General features: G+C 42.5%; 1 protein-coding gene across 1 annotated transcript in view; it reads right to left on the bottom strand.

Annotated features, from left to right (window-relative positions):
* LOC121869885 (collagen alpha-1(I) chain-like) overlaps positions 1 to 21,856 on the bottom strand; it is a 29,213-nt gene extending 7,357 nt beyond the window's left edge. Inside the window, exons 1-3 of the mRNA XM_042371450.1 lie at positions 21,728 to 21,856; positions 3,017 to 3,766; positions 1,707 to 1,766 (exon numbers count right to left, since the gene is read on the bottom strand). Of these exons, the coding sequence (XP_042227384.1) occupies positions 1,707 to 1,766; positions 3,017 to 3,766; positions 21,728 to 21,856 (939 nt within the window). The remainder of the gene's footprint in view (positions 1 to 1,706; positions 1,767 to 3,016; positions 3,767 to 21,727) is intronic.
* Positions 21,857 to 22,301: the final 445 nt, after the last annotated feature.

Genomic DNA, 22,301 nt, shown 5'->3' with positions numbered 1-22,301 from the left:
CACACCACCTTTACCACCACACCACCTTTATCACCTACACCACCAACCACCACACCACCACAACCACACCACCATCATCACCCACACCACCCACCACCCACACCACCATCACCCACCAACACCACCACCATCACCACCCCTACCACCCACACCACCTTTACCACCCAACACCTTTATAACCTACACCACCTTTATCACCCACAACCTTTATCACCTACACCACCTTCACCACCTCAACACCAACCACCAACACCAACTCAACACCCATCAACTAAATCACCCACACCACCTTTATCACCAACACAACCATCACCCACACCACATCCACCACCCACACCACCATCAACACCCACACCACCATCACCCACATCACCTTAATCACCTCTACCACAACTACACCACCACCACATACACCACCTTTAACACCTACACCACCTTTATCACCCACACCACCTTTACCACCTACACACCTTATCACCTACACCAACTTTATTCCCTACACCACCTTTATCACCAACACCACCTTATCACCCACACCACCTTTATCACCCTACACCACCCTTATCACCCATCACCACCTTTATCACCTACACCACCTTACACCTACACCAACCTTACCACCCACACCAACTCATCACCTACACCACCTTCACCACCTACACCAACTTTATCACCTACACCCACCTAACCACCTTTATCACCTACACCACCTTTATCACCTTCATCACCTTTATCACCCACACCACCTTTATCACCCACACCACACCTTTACCTCCGCCACCTTTACTACCTTCATCACCTTAATCACCTTCATCACCTTTACCACCCACACCACCTTCCATCACCCACACCACCTTTATCACCCACACCACCTTTATCACCTACGCCACCTTTATCACCCACACCACCTCTATCACCACACCACCTTTATCACCCACACCAACATCTGCCACCCACACCACCATAACCACCTACACCAACCACATCAACTACACCACCTACAAACCCACCACCTTTACCACTTACACCAACATCACCTACACCACCTTTATCACCTAACACCTTTATCACCCACACCACCTTTATCACCTACACCACCATCACCTACACCACCTTTATTTACCACACCACCTTACCACCTACACCACCTTTATCACCCACACAACCCCATCACCCACACCACCTTTATCACCTACACCACCTCTACCACCAACACCACCATCACCCACACCACCCCATCACCCACACCACAATCACCTACACCACCTTTATCACCCACACCACCATCACCTACACCACCTTTACCACACACACCACCTTATCACCTACACCACCTTTATCACCACACCACCTTATACCTACACCACCTTTATCACCTACACCACCTTTATCACCTACACCACCTTTATCACCTACACCACTATCACCTACACCACACACCACCTACACCACCTTTATCACCTACACCACCCTATCACCTACACCACCTTTATAACCTACACCACCTTTATCACCTACACCACCTTTATAACCTACACCACCTTTATCACCTTTAACACCTTTACCCTACACCACCTTTATCACCACACAACCTTTATCACCTTCATCACCTTAATCACCTTTATCACACCTACACCACCTTTACCACCTACGCCACCTTTATCACCTACACCACCTTTATCACCTACACCACCTTTACCACCTACGCCACCTTTATCACCTACACCACCTTTATTCCCTACACCACCTTTATCACCATCATCACCTTTATCACCTCACACCACCTTTATCACCTACACCACCTTTATCACCTTCATCACCTTTATCACCCACCACCCTTTACCACCTACACCAGCTTTACCACCCTACACCAACTTTATCACCTACCACCATAATCACCTTTATCACACCTACGCCACCACCACCTACACCAACTTTACCACCTACACCAACTTTACCCCACACCAACTTTATCACCTACACCACCTTAATCACCTTTATCACCTCACCACCTTTACCACCTACACCAACTTTACCACCTACACCAACTTTATCACCTACACCACCTTAATCACCTTTATCACCTACGCCACCTTTATCACCTTCATCACCTTTATCACCTACACCACCTTTATCACCTACACCACCTTTATCACCTCTACACCACCTTTATCACCTACACCACTATCACCTACACCACCTTTACCTACACGCATCACCTACACCCACCTTTATCACCTACACCACCTTTATAACCCCTACACCACCTTTATCTTAACTTACTTCCCATCACCTACACCACCTTTATCACCCTACCACCTTTATCACCTTCATCACCTTAATCACCTTTATCTTCTCTACCTTTACCACCCTACTTATCACCCCTACACCACCTTTATCACCTACACCACCTTTACCACCCTACGCCACCTTTATCACCTACACCACCTTTATTCCCTACACCACCTTTATCACCATCATCACCTTTATCACCTACACCACCTTTATCACCCTACACCACCTTTATCACCTTCATCACGCTATCACCTACACCACCTTTACCACCACCTACACCAACTTTACCACCTACTAGCTTTATCACCTACACCACCTTAATCACCTTTATCACCTACGCCACCTTTACCACCTACACCAACTTTACCCACCTACACCAACTTTACCACCTACACCAACTTTATCACCTACACCACCTTAATCACCTTTATCACCTACACCACCTTACCACCTACCAACTTTACCACCCTACACCAACTTTATCACCTACACCACCTTAATCACCTTTATCACCTACATACCTTTATCACATGCCTTTATACTCACCTTTATCACCTACACCACCTTTATCACCTCCGCCACCTTTATCACCTTCATCACCTTTATCACCTTCATCACCTTTACCACCTACACCACCTTTATCACCTACACCACCTTTATCACCTACACCACCTTTATCACCTACGCCACCTTTATCACCTACACCACCTCTATCACCTACGCCACTTTTATCACCTACACCACCTTTGCCACCTACACCACCTTTACCACCTACGCCAACTTTATCACCTACACCACCTTTGTCACCTACGCCACCTTTATCACCTACACCACCTTTATCATCTTTATCCCCTTGCATGCCTTTACCACCATTATCCCCTTTCATGCCCTTATCTCCCGTCATGCATTTATTACGAACAGGACCTTTAGGGCCTGTAGGGCTTGTTGGACCTGTATTACCTGTCATACCTTTAGCACCTGCAGGACCTACAGGTCCTGTTTCTCCTTGCATACCTTTAGAACGTGGAAGACCTGCAGGACCTGCAGTACCTTTAGGACCTGCAGGGCCTGTAGGACCTATCCGACCTGCAGGACCTGTATCCCCTGGTATACCTTTATCACCTACAGCTCCTTTACCACCTACCCCGCCTGCAGGGCCTTTATCTCCAGGAACACCTTTAGAACCTGGGGAACCAGTGGGACCTGCAGGACCTGGAGGGCCTGCAGGACCTACAGGACCAGCAGGTCCTGCAACGCAAGGAGCACCATCTGGGCCAGGTAAACCGGCAGGGCCACGATTACCAGTAGGGCCAGGAGAACCGGGAAGGCCAGGAGTTCCGTCATGACCAGGTTGGCCTGCAGGACCAGGTTTACCTGGACGACCACTTTTACCTGGAGAACCAGATGGACCTGCTGGACCGTCACCACCACAACCACTAGGCTTGCCTGCAAGTAAATCACAAGAAAGTTCCTATCAAATAACAAGGATTGAACAGATCCATATAATATAAGAGAAGAGAAAAAACACAATGGCAGGTGAAATGTTTATTTTAAACAGTTTCGGCATCAACTGTCGCCCTACTCAGTGGAGTTACAGATAAGGACTGGCCGAGTAGAACGATTGTTTGGAAATAATATTTCGTCTGCCATTGTGGGATTTTTCTCTTACATTGTTGTTCACGTTATGGTGACTTTCCAGTCGTCAGTAGATCTATATATAACAGAACAGGTATTAAAACTTATTTCGCATTTTTAATAATAATATTTAGTAAGACTTCACTTCCTTAAGAATTATTTCATTACGACTTTTGGGCACGTAATGTCCCCTCGTTAGCTCGCCACTGAAAGTTACAGCTAGGGAGAGACAGAGAGGAGGCTTTATATATCACACTAATTAATTTATGAAGCCCTCTTCTATATTCCTTGTACTATATATTTAAGCAATATTTCTCCACTTTATACTCGTATGAGGTCTTATCATATTCCTGTGATACTCCCCTAAACATATCACAACACCTTCGTAACTCACTCTACTGCTCCTCTCCTATGTAGTCTGCCCCTATCCCTTCCTTATTTTACTGTACGATAGTCTATTCTGTCAACCTTTCCTGTCCGTCATAAAATCTTCCATACTCTATATTTGAGGGGGGGGAGGGGGTTTCATACCTAATTCGGCATCTTCGTGATGTAGATTAATATAATCTTTTCCTTTTCTATTTTTATTTTCTTTCTATTCTTATTTGTTTAGCCCCCTGGGCACCGTTATGGGCCGATGACCTGAGCCCGGGTGTGCTAATTCCCGTACAAAAAAAAAAAATAAAAATAAAAATAAATTATTTTTCTTCTCATTTCTCTTAATCTTGATGATAGCGCACAAGTAATTGATATTTATTTTTGTCATTTCTGACTTACAGTCTACTGCATAATCTTTCACCTTCTAAAAATATAATACGGTTGGAAATAAACCTTTTCACACAAATTTGATACACATTTGCAGCTCATTTATAATTGTTATTATTCCTTATGATAATGCATTCTTAGAGTATGCTTTTCCACTACTACCTTATTACACGTAAAACTCTAAAATCTAAATTCCTCTATCTCTTTTATTCCCTTCAGTCACATTCGTTGCTTAATGTTTAAAAATATAATATAACTTTTGATCAGTTTCAACTTTCACCTCCTACATTCTTCACACAAATTAATCCAAAACTTTTTCAACAATCTGTCAGAGAAGAAAATTTTGATGTACGTGAACTGTTTGTTTCCTAAATATATTCATTTCCTCGCAAACCAGGAAGAATTTTATTTTTGCACACCGCCACTCAAAACTATTTCGCATATCTTAACAGCTATACTCAAATAACAAGTTCTTCATGATTTTCTAAATCATTCATATTAACATTTTTTCTTTATAAAGGGTATTGACGATGGCTTCTCTCGTATGATCTGGCACAAATTCACCTTTCCATATTCTTCACTAGTTTCGCTCTCTCACACATACACACTACTACTACTACTACTACTACTACTACTACTACTACTACTTTATTGTCAGTTGATATCGAGTATGACAATAATCCAACGATAACAGTAAGGCCAATGGAAGTCATGCACATGGCCAGGCGTTGTTCTCTACCACAGGTTTTGTACCTCTTGTATCAAAAAGGACTACCAACGACCATTTTCATTATCATGGGAACACTCTCCATACTGAACGTGTTCAACGCCTAGGCTCCCTCAGATCAGCTTCACTACACAGATCTCTTCTTATATACTGAACCCACTGTCCTACTTTAGGAACTGAGCACTAATTAGACTCCCGATTTAGCTACTGATCTTATGTCTGACTACAAACCAATCCCCTTAGTATATATGTAGCCAATGCCACCCCCCTATTGGTGGAAAAACTTAACAAGCAATATAGACTCACAGTCAGAAAAAGAACATAAAAAAACAGTTTAGAGACTTCATTTATGACTGGTACCGGGATTACAAGCCTAACAATTACCAAAATCTCTTCATCAACAATGTCTCGATAACCAGGCAGACTGGTGAGGATTACAAATAACACAGGACTCCTCAAATGCTAAAACTGTTTCAAGCTTCGCTCACTGCAGTCCGGGAGCGTGCGAATGAACATACAGTAGACAAAATGCATGGGGAAAATGTGTCAACAGCCTGAACCAACACACACCCCTTAGCAAAGCCTAGAGAGACAGAAATACAATCAGAGGTAAACACAGTAGGCACGAATCCCATCCAAAAACCCTACAAAAATATAATGACCTAATACTAAGATGTCCCCACACACAACGCTTCCGTGACGCCTGCTGGACCACCACTCCACGACCAACTGACGGGGCACGATGATCCCCTTCCATACTGACCAGATATTATGTAAATAACATTGATTATGTGTTAAAGGAAAATCCTTCCTTCCTTAGGCTTTAGTAAGCCTTTATAATATATTTATACTGTATATACTTGTCACACTTGCCAGATGCTTCTGGTGTTATTGTACAAGGGTACCTAGTGACAGCACTAGGATCACTTCACTCTATCAAGGAATAAACAATTGAAATTGAATTGATTGAATGACCTAATAATGAAGTGGGTTCATGTCTCTAGCTATAACATGTTGCCAACTAGGAATCGAAACACCTTGATGCCTGGTCTGTACGACAATGTCTCATCAACTTTATGCTGAGCAAACAACACGATGAGTGTGATGTTCCACTATACTAGGTGGGAACTTAACGCTGCTTTCTCCTTGAGTTAGATCCACTGCCCTGGTAGAGACAGAAGTCACAATATTGTAAGACTACTAAGGCGTGTGCTGACACACTCTATTTATAGCATTGTTGTACAATGCCATTAATAGAGTGTGTCATGAGTCATGCCGAAGGCCAACTACCCACATCCTGTGCAAAACCAAAGCTGGAACACCCTGATGCCTTTGGTCCCATTATACTGCCAGATTCTGGGGTCACTAAGTCTAAGGAATAACTTAACTCAAGTCTTAATTTTAAAGGTTGCTGCCACCAGACCCCCTCTGGACAGTATGTATCTAGTTAGGTAGCGTGCAGAGTGGACTAGGCATTGGGTTAGGTTCTTCATTGACCAGATCGATAAGGGGAAGGAAGAGTGAAACCATAATATGTCTTAACTAATTTAGTCCTTATAAAACATACTGTAACAAAAAATACAACTGAGTTGGCCTTCCTCAAAAGAACAACGATGATTTTCGTTACACTTCTTACAATATCACTCAACACGTCGGACTGCTCCACCTGTATGAAATATAGCACCTTAGGTCATCATACATAGTAACACCAAATCACCTCCCTGTAGCACCAGCTCACAATACCTGTTATACTCCAGACCTGCAAGTATGGGACTCCTTGTAATTTCTAGGTACACATATCAGGCATCTCGTTCCCACACCGCCCTCGGTGGGTAGAGACGAGGGTTTCACCAAGAGGCATACCAGTACTGTTTCTACGCCTGGTATTATAGGTCGCTCCAAGTGACGACCGCGGAGTTTCTCAAGCCTTTCCTTATTTATTCCTACTCCTTTGGGGTGGTATGCTGGGATTCCACAGGTTCACAGTGGAATAGCATAGCTGGTAGTCGTCACTTCACATGGTGGGACGCTAACAGGGATAATGGCCGCCGCCCAGCAAGGTTCTCCCGACTGCGTGGGACCTTAGGTGATGAGAGAACGCAGGATACTGAGAAATAATGCCTGATGGGCCGTGATCACACACCCTAACACATTACTATTCCACTTATACATCAGGCAAAGCTTTAACTGTAATAACTACTATATAAGTCTCTTATTTTAGGGCTGAATAGAGCCTGATGAAGTTCACTGACCTTAGGTGATGAGAGAACGCAGGATACTGAGGGCAGTGCCCAGCCGCTCCTCAAAGCGTAGGCCTACAGTTTCCATCTTTAATTTTTACTTTTATTTCTTACGGTTCTCACATGAACACTTTCCTGTATATTGTAACCTCATGTCTTATAAACACATATTTTAATCCTAAAATACACACTAAGGTAAGGTTCTGGTTTGCTAGTTCGTGGGTAAATTCATTGGGTTATAATATCAACGCGGCACACTCGAGGTGGGCACAAAGGACGTCACCTTGAAACAAAAGTCGAATGTTCATGGCGTGGGTATATCCACTTCACTTAAAACTGTAATTAGGGATCCTCCTCTCACAAATTGCACTATTTGAACACAGACATAAGATTCTCTGATCACTGCACATGTCGTGGGTATACGTCACCCGAGGATACGAGGTATATTCAGTTCACACTGATGCATACAAGATATTTCCTTTCCAGTATAGTGTCTGGGTCACCTCCAACACCTCACATAGTTCTGATACACATTTATCCCTTTTCCAGATCATTGTTCTCATGTATTTTCATATGATATCTGCGGAAGTTATGTTCACTAAACATTCAGAACGTAAATAGTATGACCGTCAAACTACGATCTACCCTTAGCCCGGATACTACACTAGCACGGATCGTACACTAGCCCGGATCAATTGGACTCTCACAACCATCTTATGGATACCTTGAGTTCTCCTTAATGCTATAAATACATACAATTAATATTATATAACCGTACCTGGGTACAATACAACAAATGATTCAGTAACATTGAGTAGGTGAGTTATCCTTTATCAAGGTTTCTCGTTCTCTGAGATTCTATAAGCGAGGCGGATTTTAATGTTATGTAGCGTAATATGAATTAAAGGGTTTTTTAAGGAATGGCAAAGGGGGGACCTAGTTGAGGTGTATAAGCATCTCCAGGGCACTACTCAGTTGAGTGTCCTTACTTGGAGCTGGCGGACGCTCGCCCCTGGGGTCACAGCTCAAGATTGAAGAAGCCGCAAGTCCAGAAAACCGTGAGGGCAAACTTTTTCAGGTTGAGGGTTGTAAGCTCTTGGAACAATCTACCAGGAGTGTTGTGACGGCACCAGTGTGAGCTCTTTCAAGAGACTTGACCAACACTGGAGCGGGTTCCAGGTACATTCAGGATCCGGTGCATGCCCAGTATTTGCCAACAGTGCGTGACAGAGACGTGACCGATCGCCCGGGCGGCTAGCGAGCCGATCTTTTGGTGAAGAATATAATGAAAGGACGTGACCGATCGCCCAAGCGGCTAACAAGCCGATCAGTGGCGAAGAGGATAAAGTAAACAAAATGATGTGCGCAGTACACCATATCACTAACTATCTGCCTTTGTAAGACTTTTGAGAGGATGGATCTCGGAAGACAATCATAAAAGGTTTCACCCATAGTAGGCGTACATAATTGCATCACCACATACCTAACAGTACATGGAGATGAAAGACACATATACACCACATTTCTTGACCTAAAAGCTGCTTATGATATTACCAATAAGCAACTTATATTGAACGAACTAGAAAGATGAATATAGGAGGTCGGCTGTAACACTGGATAAGTGGTTTCCTCACAAACAGAAACAGCTGCACTGTTTCAGGGTTACAAAAGTGACGTCAAAGATATGCAACTTGGTACCCCCCAAGGTGGAGTTCAATGCTCTTATGAATGCATTATTAAAGTCAATCCCAGACAGCCCCAGCAATATTAGTGTCAGCTATGCAAATAACATTCTTATACATGCTAAAACCACTGTGCAAACCACTGTGAACCATGTACAGTCACCCAAAAAAGTCCTGTCGCGAACCATAAACCCCGAGATTCAGACTCTTGAATCAGAAGCATTTATGGACAGAATAATGTATCAGTGTGTATTGCTTCGGGTTCACGAGTCTGAATCTCGGGGTTCGTGGTTCGCGACAGGACTCTTGTGAGTGACTGTACGTACAGTCAGCCTGTGAGAACCTTGATCTCATCATCTCCACTGAGAAAATAAAAGTATTCAAAAAACAAGCTGGTAACCACAAACGACGACTATCCAAACTATCAAAACTTAAATATCTCGGTGTCTCTATCTCCTCTGCAATACTTCACCTGACATATTGTACAACAGCTAACTCGCCAGTGTACTGAGTGGTTAAAACCCCTTAAATGTGTAGCTAGGTTATAAGAGCGGCGTTTTTCTTCCACCTCTAAGGGCAGGATTTTCTTCTCTCCATATATTCTTAATACATACTTCTTTCTGTCTTATTTCCTTCAATTGTTCTGTCTACTATTCAGTTCATGGTTACTTCATAACCTCAGTTCTTTTTAGTAGCATGGCGAGGGTTAGGACACATGGGTAGTGTAATTCTAGTAAATCAACTTGGGCAGAAAACTGGAAATAGGAAAAAAAATACCCTAATACACTCCTAAAAATGGTTTAATAAATGAAAGTAAATTAGGTAAAAGCTGTCATTAACATACAACTCCAAGGTTCAAATCCTTGGCTTATTGCGAACTCCTTATTTTCTTATTTTCTTTTTTTCTTATGTTCTTATTTTTCTCATCTGCAATTCCACTTAGATAATCTTACTACTTCTTACAACATTACTGGTGTCATGATCGTAATGACGGCTAGCCTGTAAAACCTAATGATTCACATTAAGCTAAACGTCCACAAAACCTTCGGAGTCCCCCAGTGGAAACGTCCTCCGTTTTCTGTTTCTTTGATGACTTCATCGAGATGTCGTCATTGCTTTGACCGAGTTTGTAAACCCTCTCTGCTACCGACACCCTGTAAACCTTTTTCCACCTATGAATATCAGAGACCTTGATAATCATAGTGAAATTGTTAGAGGGAGGTTAACTTAGGAATTAGTTAATTTTCCTGATAGGAACTTTAGACCAGCGTCTTCGTGTGTCGGCAGGCTGCGTGTTGGAACTTGCTTACCCGGAATTACCATCCAAGACCTTATGTGATCAATTTAATTCTTGTCTTTGATAGCTCAGTCAGAGCATTATTTGTGAAGATAATATTAGGGAATGAAACTGAGTTTGTAGTCTCAGTTTCAAACGTCAGAGTGTACAGTAACGTAATTCAGCGAAATAGTTAAGTAGGTGGAATCGGTGACCTAGTCTGGGGAGAGGGTGAAGGTTGCATTTCAAACTGCCAGTAAGCGCCTCGATCATCCCTCCACAGGTAGGTCATTCCACTCTCTGTGTTGTACCCGCCATTCTAAGTGATTTGACCTAATTAATAGTTTGGTTGTGCAAGTGTTACAGTAACGTAGTTGATGTGCTTTGAGTGAAGTATTGTTTACGTCCTTAATGTCCCTTTTGAAATGTTGATGTCCTTATAAACGGCCAATAAGCGCCTTGATCATCCCTCCACAGATCCCTATCTCCCTCCACAGGTCTCTATGGCAGCCTAGGCCGTGTCTGTAGCGTGGATGTTGCATCCACTAGTCTGGGGTGATGTCTGAGGTCAATAGAATCGGTCATCTCCGTGAATCCCGACCGTCCAAGCTCCACTACCACCTATGGGCCCCATAGCTGGCCAGTCTGACCCTAACGCTCGGCCCACGTGATGACCCCGGATCACCAAGCCACAAACAACTACCGGCCCCTGTCATTGGTGGATGAGTGCATAGCTCAGTAGGGCTATTGGTGTGGTGGTGTTATTCCACCGGAATCATGGAGTTGTTGGAAGGTGCCATGTGGTGATGAGACTCTCATGGCGGTCGCTTGAGTATCACTCCTGGGGCGGTTGAGTGTTGTGCTGGCAGTTGCCACTGGTTTTAATGGTGCTAAGGTGCTGTAAGAGTTTATGTGTATTAATGTGTGTGTACCCCCAGTCGTGGTGCAAGCAAATTAAGCCTGAGGGCTGGTACCGGGAGTCCACGTTTTGTGCCTAGTGTCACCCTCTAACCATTTTTCTGTGTTTTAATAAACTTTGTATTTGTATGTTGGGTCAATTATTCACCTATAGTATTCACCGTTGTTCTCTTCCTAATGCTTGATACTATAATTACATGTACCCATGGGCCTACCTTTCCACACACTACCAAGGTTAAGTATTAAATTAAAAATTGTTATAAGAGGCGCAGCCTTATACCTGATGGTATTATATTAACACACAGCCACAAGGATCAACTCTTGGTTTTTATTTATCTGCAGTTCCACTCCTAGATAATTTCGCTTCTTACAAATATTGGCTGGATGGTATATTACATTGCATACAGTTACCTTAGTACATATTATTTACAAAACCATCAATGTCTGATCTACCTACCCAGCACCGAAACAGCGCCATCTAGGGACGAAACCAAGTATGATAGTCTGGTTACCACTCCGGGTTTCCCTTCTCCATGTATCCTGGTTGTTGCGTCACCTCCTCCAAGTCTTCTCATCAGCTCCAGATAGAGGAGAGTTCAGTTCACTCTGGGAAGTGACCACACTTTAGGATCACCTATCCAGGAAGCCTTACGGCATAGTGACTACCTACCATCTTCTTCAATACTCAGCCCTCCATTCGTCAGCCATCTCAGCTCACGCACTTAAGTATTTGTTATCTATATTTGCCTGCCCCACGTCTGCTGCTTCAAATGTTGTATGTTGTATAAATATGTGTATATACTGTTAAGCCAATATTTGCATATGTTTTTAGGTTAAATATGGTTAAGGGTAAATTGCATAAGCTGAATATTTTTGTTAAAAATTTGTAGTATTTTATTATACACAACAAAAACTCTCATCCTTTGTCTACCCTTTTTATAGTCCGATTGTCTTTGTTTTTGTATTGTTGTTGCCTGTTATTGGGATCTGGGTAGACTTTTAACTACTTATTCAATCCCCAACTCGTAACAAATAGCGACCGTGACAGGATCTGATCTTAAGTGCCATATTTCTTTATTTACTCCTTGTTAATTGTTCCTCCCAGTCACTTTTGTTCTGATGTTGCTTTGCGGTGGTTTAAAGTTCCTTCATGTGTGCATATATTGAGCCATTATCATTACAGTAGAGTGACAGACGTAGAGATAGGTTCCATGTGTCATAAAGGCTTACCTGTTATTACACGTGGCGACAGTCGATAATAATGGAGTCTTATCGAGTGTAAAGGAAGAATCCGGATCTGTTTTAATGCCGTACCCTCGCTCCAGAGTAGGCTGTTCCATAGTCCGCAGTTTGGTGAAGTGATATCTTGGGATGCCCTCTCTACCAGGACCCATAATTATAAAAAGCCTCAATTATTGTTGTTCTTCTCATTATCTCTCATTCGGGGTCAATAATAAAGTAACTCAAGGGTTGTTTATCCCGGATCTTTATATTAATGCCGTAATATATACGCTTCACTGTTTCAAGTATCTTTCCTGATCTCTTATCCTTGTCCAAGAATCTTATCAGAAGAACAATATTCATAAGTGTAATTTCTAGGTATATGGGTAGTTTCGGGACTTTCCTGATCCACTGCCGTGATATTCTGGGGTAATCCCTTATCTTTTCTTTTGACCATTAGTTTAATTTATCTAGTTTTTCTTAACAATGGCCACCTCCAGGTTTTGATCTCCGGGATTTTATTGAAAATCATTCCAGCCAACTAAGTACGTGTTAATATCCTGAAGAAAGAATGGAATGAAATAGCCTTCAATACAATATCCATATTCACAGCAACTGACTGAAATGTTAAAAAATCAGGTAAGAGTGAAATGTTGGTTCAACAAGAACTTTTAAAAAGAATCTTTGTTGACCGATTAACGCCCATGTCCAGAAAACTTCAACTACTACCCACCCACCCATCCTCCTCCAGAAGTTGCCTCAGGTCTGGCTCGCCCTCAGAAGAAACACAAAATATAGACATACAGAACTAGAACGAGCAAGGTTCGAGTTCCAAATCAAATGAAAAGAACTCCCAGTTGGAGCATGAGTTGGAACAAGGCCAGGAGTTGGAGCATGAGGAAAAGTTGGAACAGGCCAGTTAGACAAAAGTTGGAGCATGAGGGAAAGTTGGAGACAGGCCAAGTTGGAGCATGAGGAAAAGGTCAGAACAAAGCCAAGTTGGAGCATGAGGAAAGGTAGGAACAGGCCAAGGGTTGGAGCAGGAGGTTAGACTGTAAGGAAAAGAACTACAGGTGAAAGAAAAGAAGTCACCTTAACATCTGAATTTAAATCAAAAAAGTGGCATTAAAGAGACTAGCTACTTTTAACCCTGCTAATGCTTCTTCCCTTGTTCCCGAAGTTTGATGAATTCTGATATGGATGGGTCATTTAGGACTTTTGAGAAAATAGCGGGAAGAATGAGTGGCCTAAGGACCAGTGGTGTCGGTGTTAGTTCTAGGAATTATGTGGTAAGGCTCGTAGAGTTTATAACTGTAAGAGCCAGACCCATTGACTATGATAACATCAAAAGAATATCCTCACCTCTTATGCTATCACGCCAGATAGATACCACGGCTTGAAGTTTCGTAAACCAACAAAACATTTTCACACACCTTTGTTGAGTTTGCTCAAGAAAAGCTTAGGTTTTTCAAGAAGTGGTTTAGAGGCTACAGAGACCTCCACATTTCAGGTTGTTAAACTTGGTAGTCCTGGAGGTGGAAGAGCAAGATACCATTTCACATCTTGGAGCATGTGGAGGCGTGGAGAGGTTAATTTGGGGCGTGCTGCTGGGCTGGCTGATGCATGCCGCCTTTGCTGGTGGAGTCACTGGGCAGTAGGGAACGTGGTACTTTCGGCATGTTGATCGAAGGCTCCCCTAGCTACCTGATGCAAGCAAGTTTTATTGTTCTTACTGTAAAAACCAGGCCATACGATCAGTCTTGTAAGCTTTTACCCAAAGTGTCGAACTTCTAAAAGTAGTTCCTGGATCCCAGAATTCAGAAACCAATAGCAGCCACCACTGTGGAAAATTTATCAGGATCTCTTCTCTTCATTCACCTATAGGGAAAAATTTTTCAATCATAGAGTTCACCGTTCTTTCACTATTCGTATACTACGTGATACGGGCGCAGCACAATCTATCCTCCTGTTTAACGTCATTCCTGATATATCTACCGCATTTACTAATGAGAGTGTTCTAATTTCAGATCTCTCATCCCATTCTTCCTATCCCTTAGCTAAAGTGCACCTCCAATGTCCCTTGATTACTGGGGAAGTGCAAATAGCCATTAGGAACGATCCAATGCCTGTGAGCGGCATGCATTTATTATTGGGTAATGACTTGGTAGGAGATCTAGTGGTTCCCAACATAAAGACAGTCGACTCTCCCTTACCTGTCAACTCCACCACTGACCTTGAAGAAACTATTCCTCACCTTTTCCCATCTTGTGCTGTCACCCTGTCACAGAGTGTGCGAAATAGGCCCTCTTCATCTAAAACCACCTCCAATATCTTCCTACCCACAGAAGATCTGTACAATAAGACCATTAGTAAGGATGAGCTCATTAAAGCCCAACAATCTGATCCATCTTTGAATAAACTTCATCATGCAGCAGTTGAGGGTAAAGATTTTAACACTCTTCCTTGTTTTTATTATCAGGAAGGGGTTTTGATAAGGGCCTATAGACCCCCTGAGCTTACCCATCTAGACACGTGGTCTGAAATACATCAAGTGGTAATTCCCTCCTCAGTCAGACCAGCATTAATTGCCCTTGCCCATGATGGTATTTCAGGACATTTGGGAATCCTGAAAACATATAAAAAGCTCCTCCAACACTATTACTGGCCTGGACTTAGGAAGGATGTGTCAAAATACCTAAAATCTTGTCATATTTGTCAAATGGTAGGAAAACCAAATGAAAGTATACCAGCAGCTCCCATTAAGCCCATCCCAGTATTTTATACACCATTTGAAAAGATTGTTGTGGATTGTGTGGGCCCATTACCAAAGACTAAGAAGGGAAATCAATTCCTGCTCACTGTTATGGATACCAGTACACGTTATCCTGAGGCTTTTCCCCTTAAAAGCATCACTTCAAAAAATGTATTCAAACCTCTTTTGCACCTTTTCACTTCAGTGGCATTCCTAAAGAGATCCAATCCGATCAGGGCACCAATTTTACGAGCAATCTTTTCAAACAGGTGATGAAAGACCTCAGTGTGGACCATTGTACATCTTCGGCTTACCACCCACAATCCCAAGGTTGCTTGGAACGGTTCCATCAAACTTTCAAATCAATGCTAAACTATATAGTCCATACTCCTGATCGCAGAAAAGATTCATAACTTGTTCACATTAATCTCATGAAACTTTACCATTCCAGGCAGTCAGAGGAAGACATCCCAGAGGCTATAAGCCTACCTGTATTGCTTACTGTTTTGTCAGGGCCGGAGCCAGAGACAGATGACATGGACCTATTGGAGAATTTAGACTTCCCTCTACCTAAAGAAAACCCTGCTAACAGTCACATACTCAACAACTTGGATGAGTATTTTTCTGTTCTGAATCCATCTCAGGCAAAAGATCTCACTAAGTTATTATCAACATTTCCTAAAGTCACGTCAGACCTCCCAGGGTTTTGCAATATACTTAAACATGATATTAAGCTAATCTCAGATGATGTACAACCCATTAGGCAATCAGCATATCGACTAAATCCACAAAAAAGAGAGATTATGAAAAAGGAGGTAGATTTTTTGTTAAAACATAACTTAGCTGAGCCTAGTACCTCCCCCTGGGCTTCACCTTGCCTTCTCATTCCAAAACCCGATAGCACTTTTCGTTTCTGTACCGATTATCGTAAAGTGAACCAGGTCACTGTCTCAGACTCCTACCCTTTACCTTTGATTGAAGATATAATAGACAGCATAGGCTGTGCAAAATTTATAACTACGGTGGACATGTTGAAAGGATATTATCAAGTGGGACTCACGGATAGGGCAAAAATAATCTCAGCATTTATAACTCCATTTAGTCTTTTTCAATATTTGGTTATGGCGTTTGGCTTTTCTAATGCTCCGGCCACATTCCAGAGGGCAATCAATTACCTGATTCAGGACCTAGATGGGACGTTCGCCTACCTGGATGACCTGGTGGTGGTGTCGGACGGCTGGGACGAACATCTGGTGCGTTTGGAGATACTGTTCGCACGACTACAAGAGACTGGATTCACCATAAACCTGGCTAAATCTGCTTTTGGCAGGGCCTCAGTGACTTACCTGGGACATATCGTTGGGCATGGTATGGTGAGACCCAAGGACGCAAACGTTAAAGCCATCTTGTCCTTCCCCACTCCAAGGACGAGGAAGGAACTCATGCGCTTCCTGGGGATGTGCGGCTACTACCGTCGGTTCTGCAGTAACTTCTCTAGCGTGGCCGGACCCCTCACAGACCTTACCAGTTCTGCGGTCCCTTACATCTGGAACCAGAGGTGCGACCAGTCTTTCCACCGCCTCAAAGCCTTCCTTGCCTCCAAGCCTGGTCCACCCCCCTGACTACACCTTGCCCTTCCATCTGCAAATCGACGCTAGCGGTGTCGGAGTGGGGGCTGTGCTCCTACAACCCGACCCAACCACTCATGTCCTTCACCCTGTGGCATAATATTCCCCCAAGTTGAAAAAACATCAGACCAACTACTCGACCATAGAGAAGGAGACCCTGGCTCTGGTGTTGGCAATAAAGAAGTTTGAATGTTACCTCCAATCTCGCCCACAAACCACCCTAGTCTTCACCGACCATAACCCGCTCACGTTCATCCAAACCAACAAGACCTCCAACCAGCGAATCCACCGCTGGGCTCTCCTCACCCAGCCCTATAATCTACAAGTCTGGCACATAAAAGGGGTGGACAACCTGATTGCGGACTCCTTATCCCGAGCTCCAGTGGAAATGCAGCAGCTACTCTCCAGACGCACCAGGTGATCACCTCCTTCGCGCCCGAGTATGACTAGTCTTAGTTACCACTCCGGGGTTTCCCTTCTCCATATCCTGGTTGTTGCGTCACCTCCTCCAAGTCTTCCTCATCAGCTCCAGTTCGAGGAGAGTTCAGTTCACTGTGGAAAGTGACCACACTAGGATCACCTATCCTGGAAACCTACGGCACAGTGACTACCTACCATCTTCTTCAATACTCAGCCTTACTCGTCAGCCATCTCAGCTCCGCACTTAAGTATTTGTTATCCTATATTGCCTCCCAACGTCCACTTGCTTCAAAATGTTGTATGTTGTATAAATATGTATATACTGTTAAACCAATGTTGCGTATGTTTAGGTTAAGTTTGGTTAAGGGTAAATTATAGAAAGCTGAATATTTTGTTAAGGAATTTATGGTACTTTAATATACACAACAAAAACTCGCATCCTTTGTCTACCCTTTTATAGTCCGACTGTCTTTGTTTTTTTATTGTTGTTGCCTGTTGGGATCTGTGTAGACTTTTAACTATATTCTAAATCCCCAACTCGTAACAATATGGAGGATGCACTCACAACACAACATGTGAATACTGATACTAACAAGTTACAGGGACTCAAATGCAATCCCACGTGGATACTTTTACTTCTAACACATTACTGGTGTTACATTACAATACATACATGACAATCTTACATATGGTCCCTTCACTAGAACTGTTGGGAGTGCATATTGAGGATGCACTCACAGCACAACACGTTAATACTGAGACTAACAATTTTACCTGGGGTCACTACCCATCATGGGATAATGATATTCCAGATAATTATCCCCAATCATATACAACAAACACTGTGGACCATATAACTTCCAGGGGTGTCCCAGGGTAGAACACTGGCGTCTCCAACTGACGACCGCTGTTATGATCGGTGGTAGTCTAACACGTGGCGAGAGTCTGGGATCTAGCCCCACGAGGCAGACTTGCAGTTTTAATCATGTCGAATCAGCGATATCGTCCACTACAGCTAACTGATAGGTATCCACCGACTCCGGGCAGTCGGTGGGGTGTTCAAATAGCCCACACACTGGATCTGAGAACAATTTGTAAATGCGTCAGAGGGAGGGAATGATGATGACTCAATCACAAACAATCTTTCGTCTAACAACAACAGACGGCATTTACTTTATATTAATTCTTACACTGGGTAAATGACAATTTCACTGTTACAACATGAACACTGATATTCACTAAATTCACTAAGTTAAACTGAATGACTATATCGGTGGGGAACACCCGCTAACATACCTGAGAACAATTTGTATACGAGTCAGAGGGAGGCTGTTCTCCCTCCTCCCATGGGTTTATATACCCGTGAGTTGCCAGAGGTGGCAACTCAAGCACTGACAAAAATCACATTCACATCAACTACTACACATTCAAAGATGACCCTCAGTTGACACGGGTCTGGCAAATTACTTAAGTTGATTTACATAAATTGATTAGAGTTTGCACTTGCCAGTAAAGGTGGAAAAAACGTATTGACAACTATGTTCAAAATGGGCGGGACTTAGACAAGGAGCCTTGGTGTAAAACGTTGAGAGGGAAAAAAGGCGTTTCTTCCTTGGGATAACTAAACAGTTATCCACATATATTAAGTACGTGAAGTATAATAAGAATCATCACGTTTTAAAACAGACCAGCCGTCAATGTGACCATGACAGGGTACAACCTCCAATGTACCAAGGATATATAAGATCTGTGATAGATTACCTCACACGAGCCATGGTCCTTCGTGACGGGAGAGGCATTGACAAGCTCAAAAAGATGCAAAATAAAGCTCTTAGAATTAACTTAGGCTGTCCCATGAACACCAAAGTATTCAATATGAGGAAAGAACTAGAACTACCCAGAGTCAAAAACAGAATACTGTAACTGGGACCAAGCTCATGATAGCCCAGACAAAATTGCTTCTAGGGAAATGCTAAAATATATTAGTCATGAAACCGGTGAATTTAAATAGATCCAAACTACTGCTACACATATTAGAATGTTTGGACAATACAATCTGTACATGGTTGATACACCAAAGAGCTCTTGAACACATACATAACCTATAAACTGAAAATAGCATCACACAAACCATCTACAATGACGGCTCTCTTAACACTGTCTGTGGAAGGCCTGGAAGTGCTGTCATTGTGACTCAACCTAACGGTAATATAATAGAGAACGCAGCTAGAATTAATAACTGGGCATTCACTCAAAAAACTGAACCATTTGCCATACTCACAGCCCAGAAACTTGCTCAAGACACTACCACTGGCAGTCTCAAAATCACTACCCGTTCTTGATACCCTAAACTCAGATTGTCACCCACTTGTTGACGGGGGTATTAGGGTCAACCTACTGTGGATCCCCTCTCACATACGCGTCAGTCAACACGATAGAGTTGATGCCTTAGCTAAACTCGCGTCCAATATATACAATGTTGAATAAAATCTAGGACAGTCAAACAGAACCCTAAAAACTGTAATCAGAAAAGAACTTGATGAATTTGAAGCAAGTAGATAAATGCAAAGAGGCTTTAGCCAACCGACTATTTACCATGATAAGATGTATCACGTGATACATGTCTATGAAGCAAGTAACAAAATCACAAGATAATAATACTTATCACCGCTAGACTAAGGTTAGGATTTATTGCATTCCCCCGGCAGTATGCCCCACAAACAGATGTGAACAACTCTAAATGTAAAGTGTGCAGTCAGACACAAGGCTACACATTCCAACACTACGTCATAGTTCGAAAAAAAAATTAAAAAAATATTGTAAGGATAGATATGCGATGGCACAGCACTTTATCTGTGATGGGAAGATACCTCATATACTTAGGCTGTATCCACACTTCGCATCTAGCACCTAATATAAATTCTATGTACCGATTTAAACAAACAATGTACTGGGAATTGTATCACTCAATGCCATAATATCATGACCAAAGGGGTGTGATAAACACCCTTTGTGGCCTCTATACTCTAATCCTTTTGCGCTACCATTCACAGGATAAGTAAGGAGTACACAATAAACTACCTGCTCTCCACGGCAAAATTAAAATTCAATTCACACATACATACATACATACATACATACATACATACATACATACATACATACATACATAAAAAACACACACACACACACACTAACTAACTTGTGATAAAATGTTGGCTTCCTTCGGTACTGGAGGCAGGTGTTCATAGCCCAGGTAGTTGACCTTCCTAGATGAAGGCGATACACAAATGTCAAGTGGCAGAACAATTTAACCCTTACATTACTACACTGGCTTCGGGTGGATGATGATATATTTAACCTTATCGCGTGTTATAGAAAATAAAAGTTCAATCCAGGTAATGGTAAAAGTCTTTTTTAACATGTCTGCTGCATACTTAACTTTGTATAAAAAATACTTACAGCATTTTTCTCCGGCTGAGCATTTGCCGCCTTTAACCTTGCCGTTAGAGCACTTTGAGTAACATATTCCTCCGACGTCGGTGCAAGACTTCTTTTTCGGCTTTGTACCATATTTGCCATCTCTTATTTTCTCTTCTTTTTTTCTTTCGGCTCCATTTTCTTATTGTTCCCCCTCCTTTGCTGCTGCCTTTCCCTCTGAGACTTTTGCCTGTGGAGCCTCGATTTCTCAATCTGCAGAAATAACATATTATAGATTTTATCGATTTGGAAAAACATAAGTTTTAGCTCAGTGAGAGCTAAACTTTACCAAATTTTACAGTCACAGGTTCTCGCTGTCATTCTCATAAAAATAATCTTCTGGTGGTTATGTCGGATGTCCTTGGTCAAATTGCCTTTCTGCTTACCCGCACCATCTAAGTACATTAGAAAATGTGTACTTCCACCATTTACAACATATATAACGCATGCAGGTTTTCTTTATATTGTACACACATGCTAAACTGTATGCCTGTCGTCTACAAAAATGCCAACCCAGCAGTAAACTGCACTATTATTTTACTCGTTAAAAAATAATAATAATAATATAATAATAATAATAATGGATAATGATGATGATGATGATGATGACGATGATGATGATGATGATGATGACGATGATGATGATGATGATAATGATTATTATTATTATTACTACATTAGCACTTACTACTTCTTGAAGGAGTACTGCAGCAGACTTCATTTTCCTCCTGGCAGCCTCCTGCAGATGGTTAACTTCACATTCCTCTTTGCTCACACAATTCCCACCAGCATTTTCACATTCATTGTCACCCTGCATCAAAACATATTATTAACACCTCACTTATCACTTGCATAGAAAGATAACGTTACCATTCTCATAGTTTTCTATCATAAAAGTGGGCTAAGTTTTTGTAGCCAAATTATGCACTGTTACAGTTCTTCCTTTTCCTCATACCTAATACATCAGCATCAAGCTAGGAGGGGAAGAAGAAACCCTACAGGTTTATGTAGCGGATATCGAAGACCCCTTGCATCGTAGGTATGGACTACCTCCTGCCTCGCATGTGTCAACTGGACATTGGCTCGATGCAGTTGACAATAAGAGGAAAGCGGGTACCGCTGAAAACTGTGAAGCATGCAGGTGCTACGGTTACAGCTACGCGGACAGTAGTTATTCCCACAAAATTAGAAGTACGGTTTCAACGCAAGGTGAACGGTGCCTTGCATACCCGTCTGGGAATAGTGATGCCTGATTGTCAGCA

Source organism: Homarus americanus, unplaced genomic scaffold (assembly GCF_018991925.1).
Source record: "Homarus americanus isolate GMGI-L3 unplaced genomic scaffold, GMGI_Hamer_2.0 scaffold14467, whole genome shotgun sequence".
Taxonomy (NCBI): Eukaryota; Metazoa; Arthropoda; class Malacostraca; order Decapoda; family Nephropidae; genus Homarus; species Homarus americanus.
Note: the sequence above shows the minus strand (reverse complement) of the source record. Positions and strands in the feature narration are given on the sequence as shown.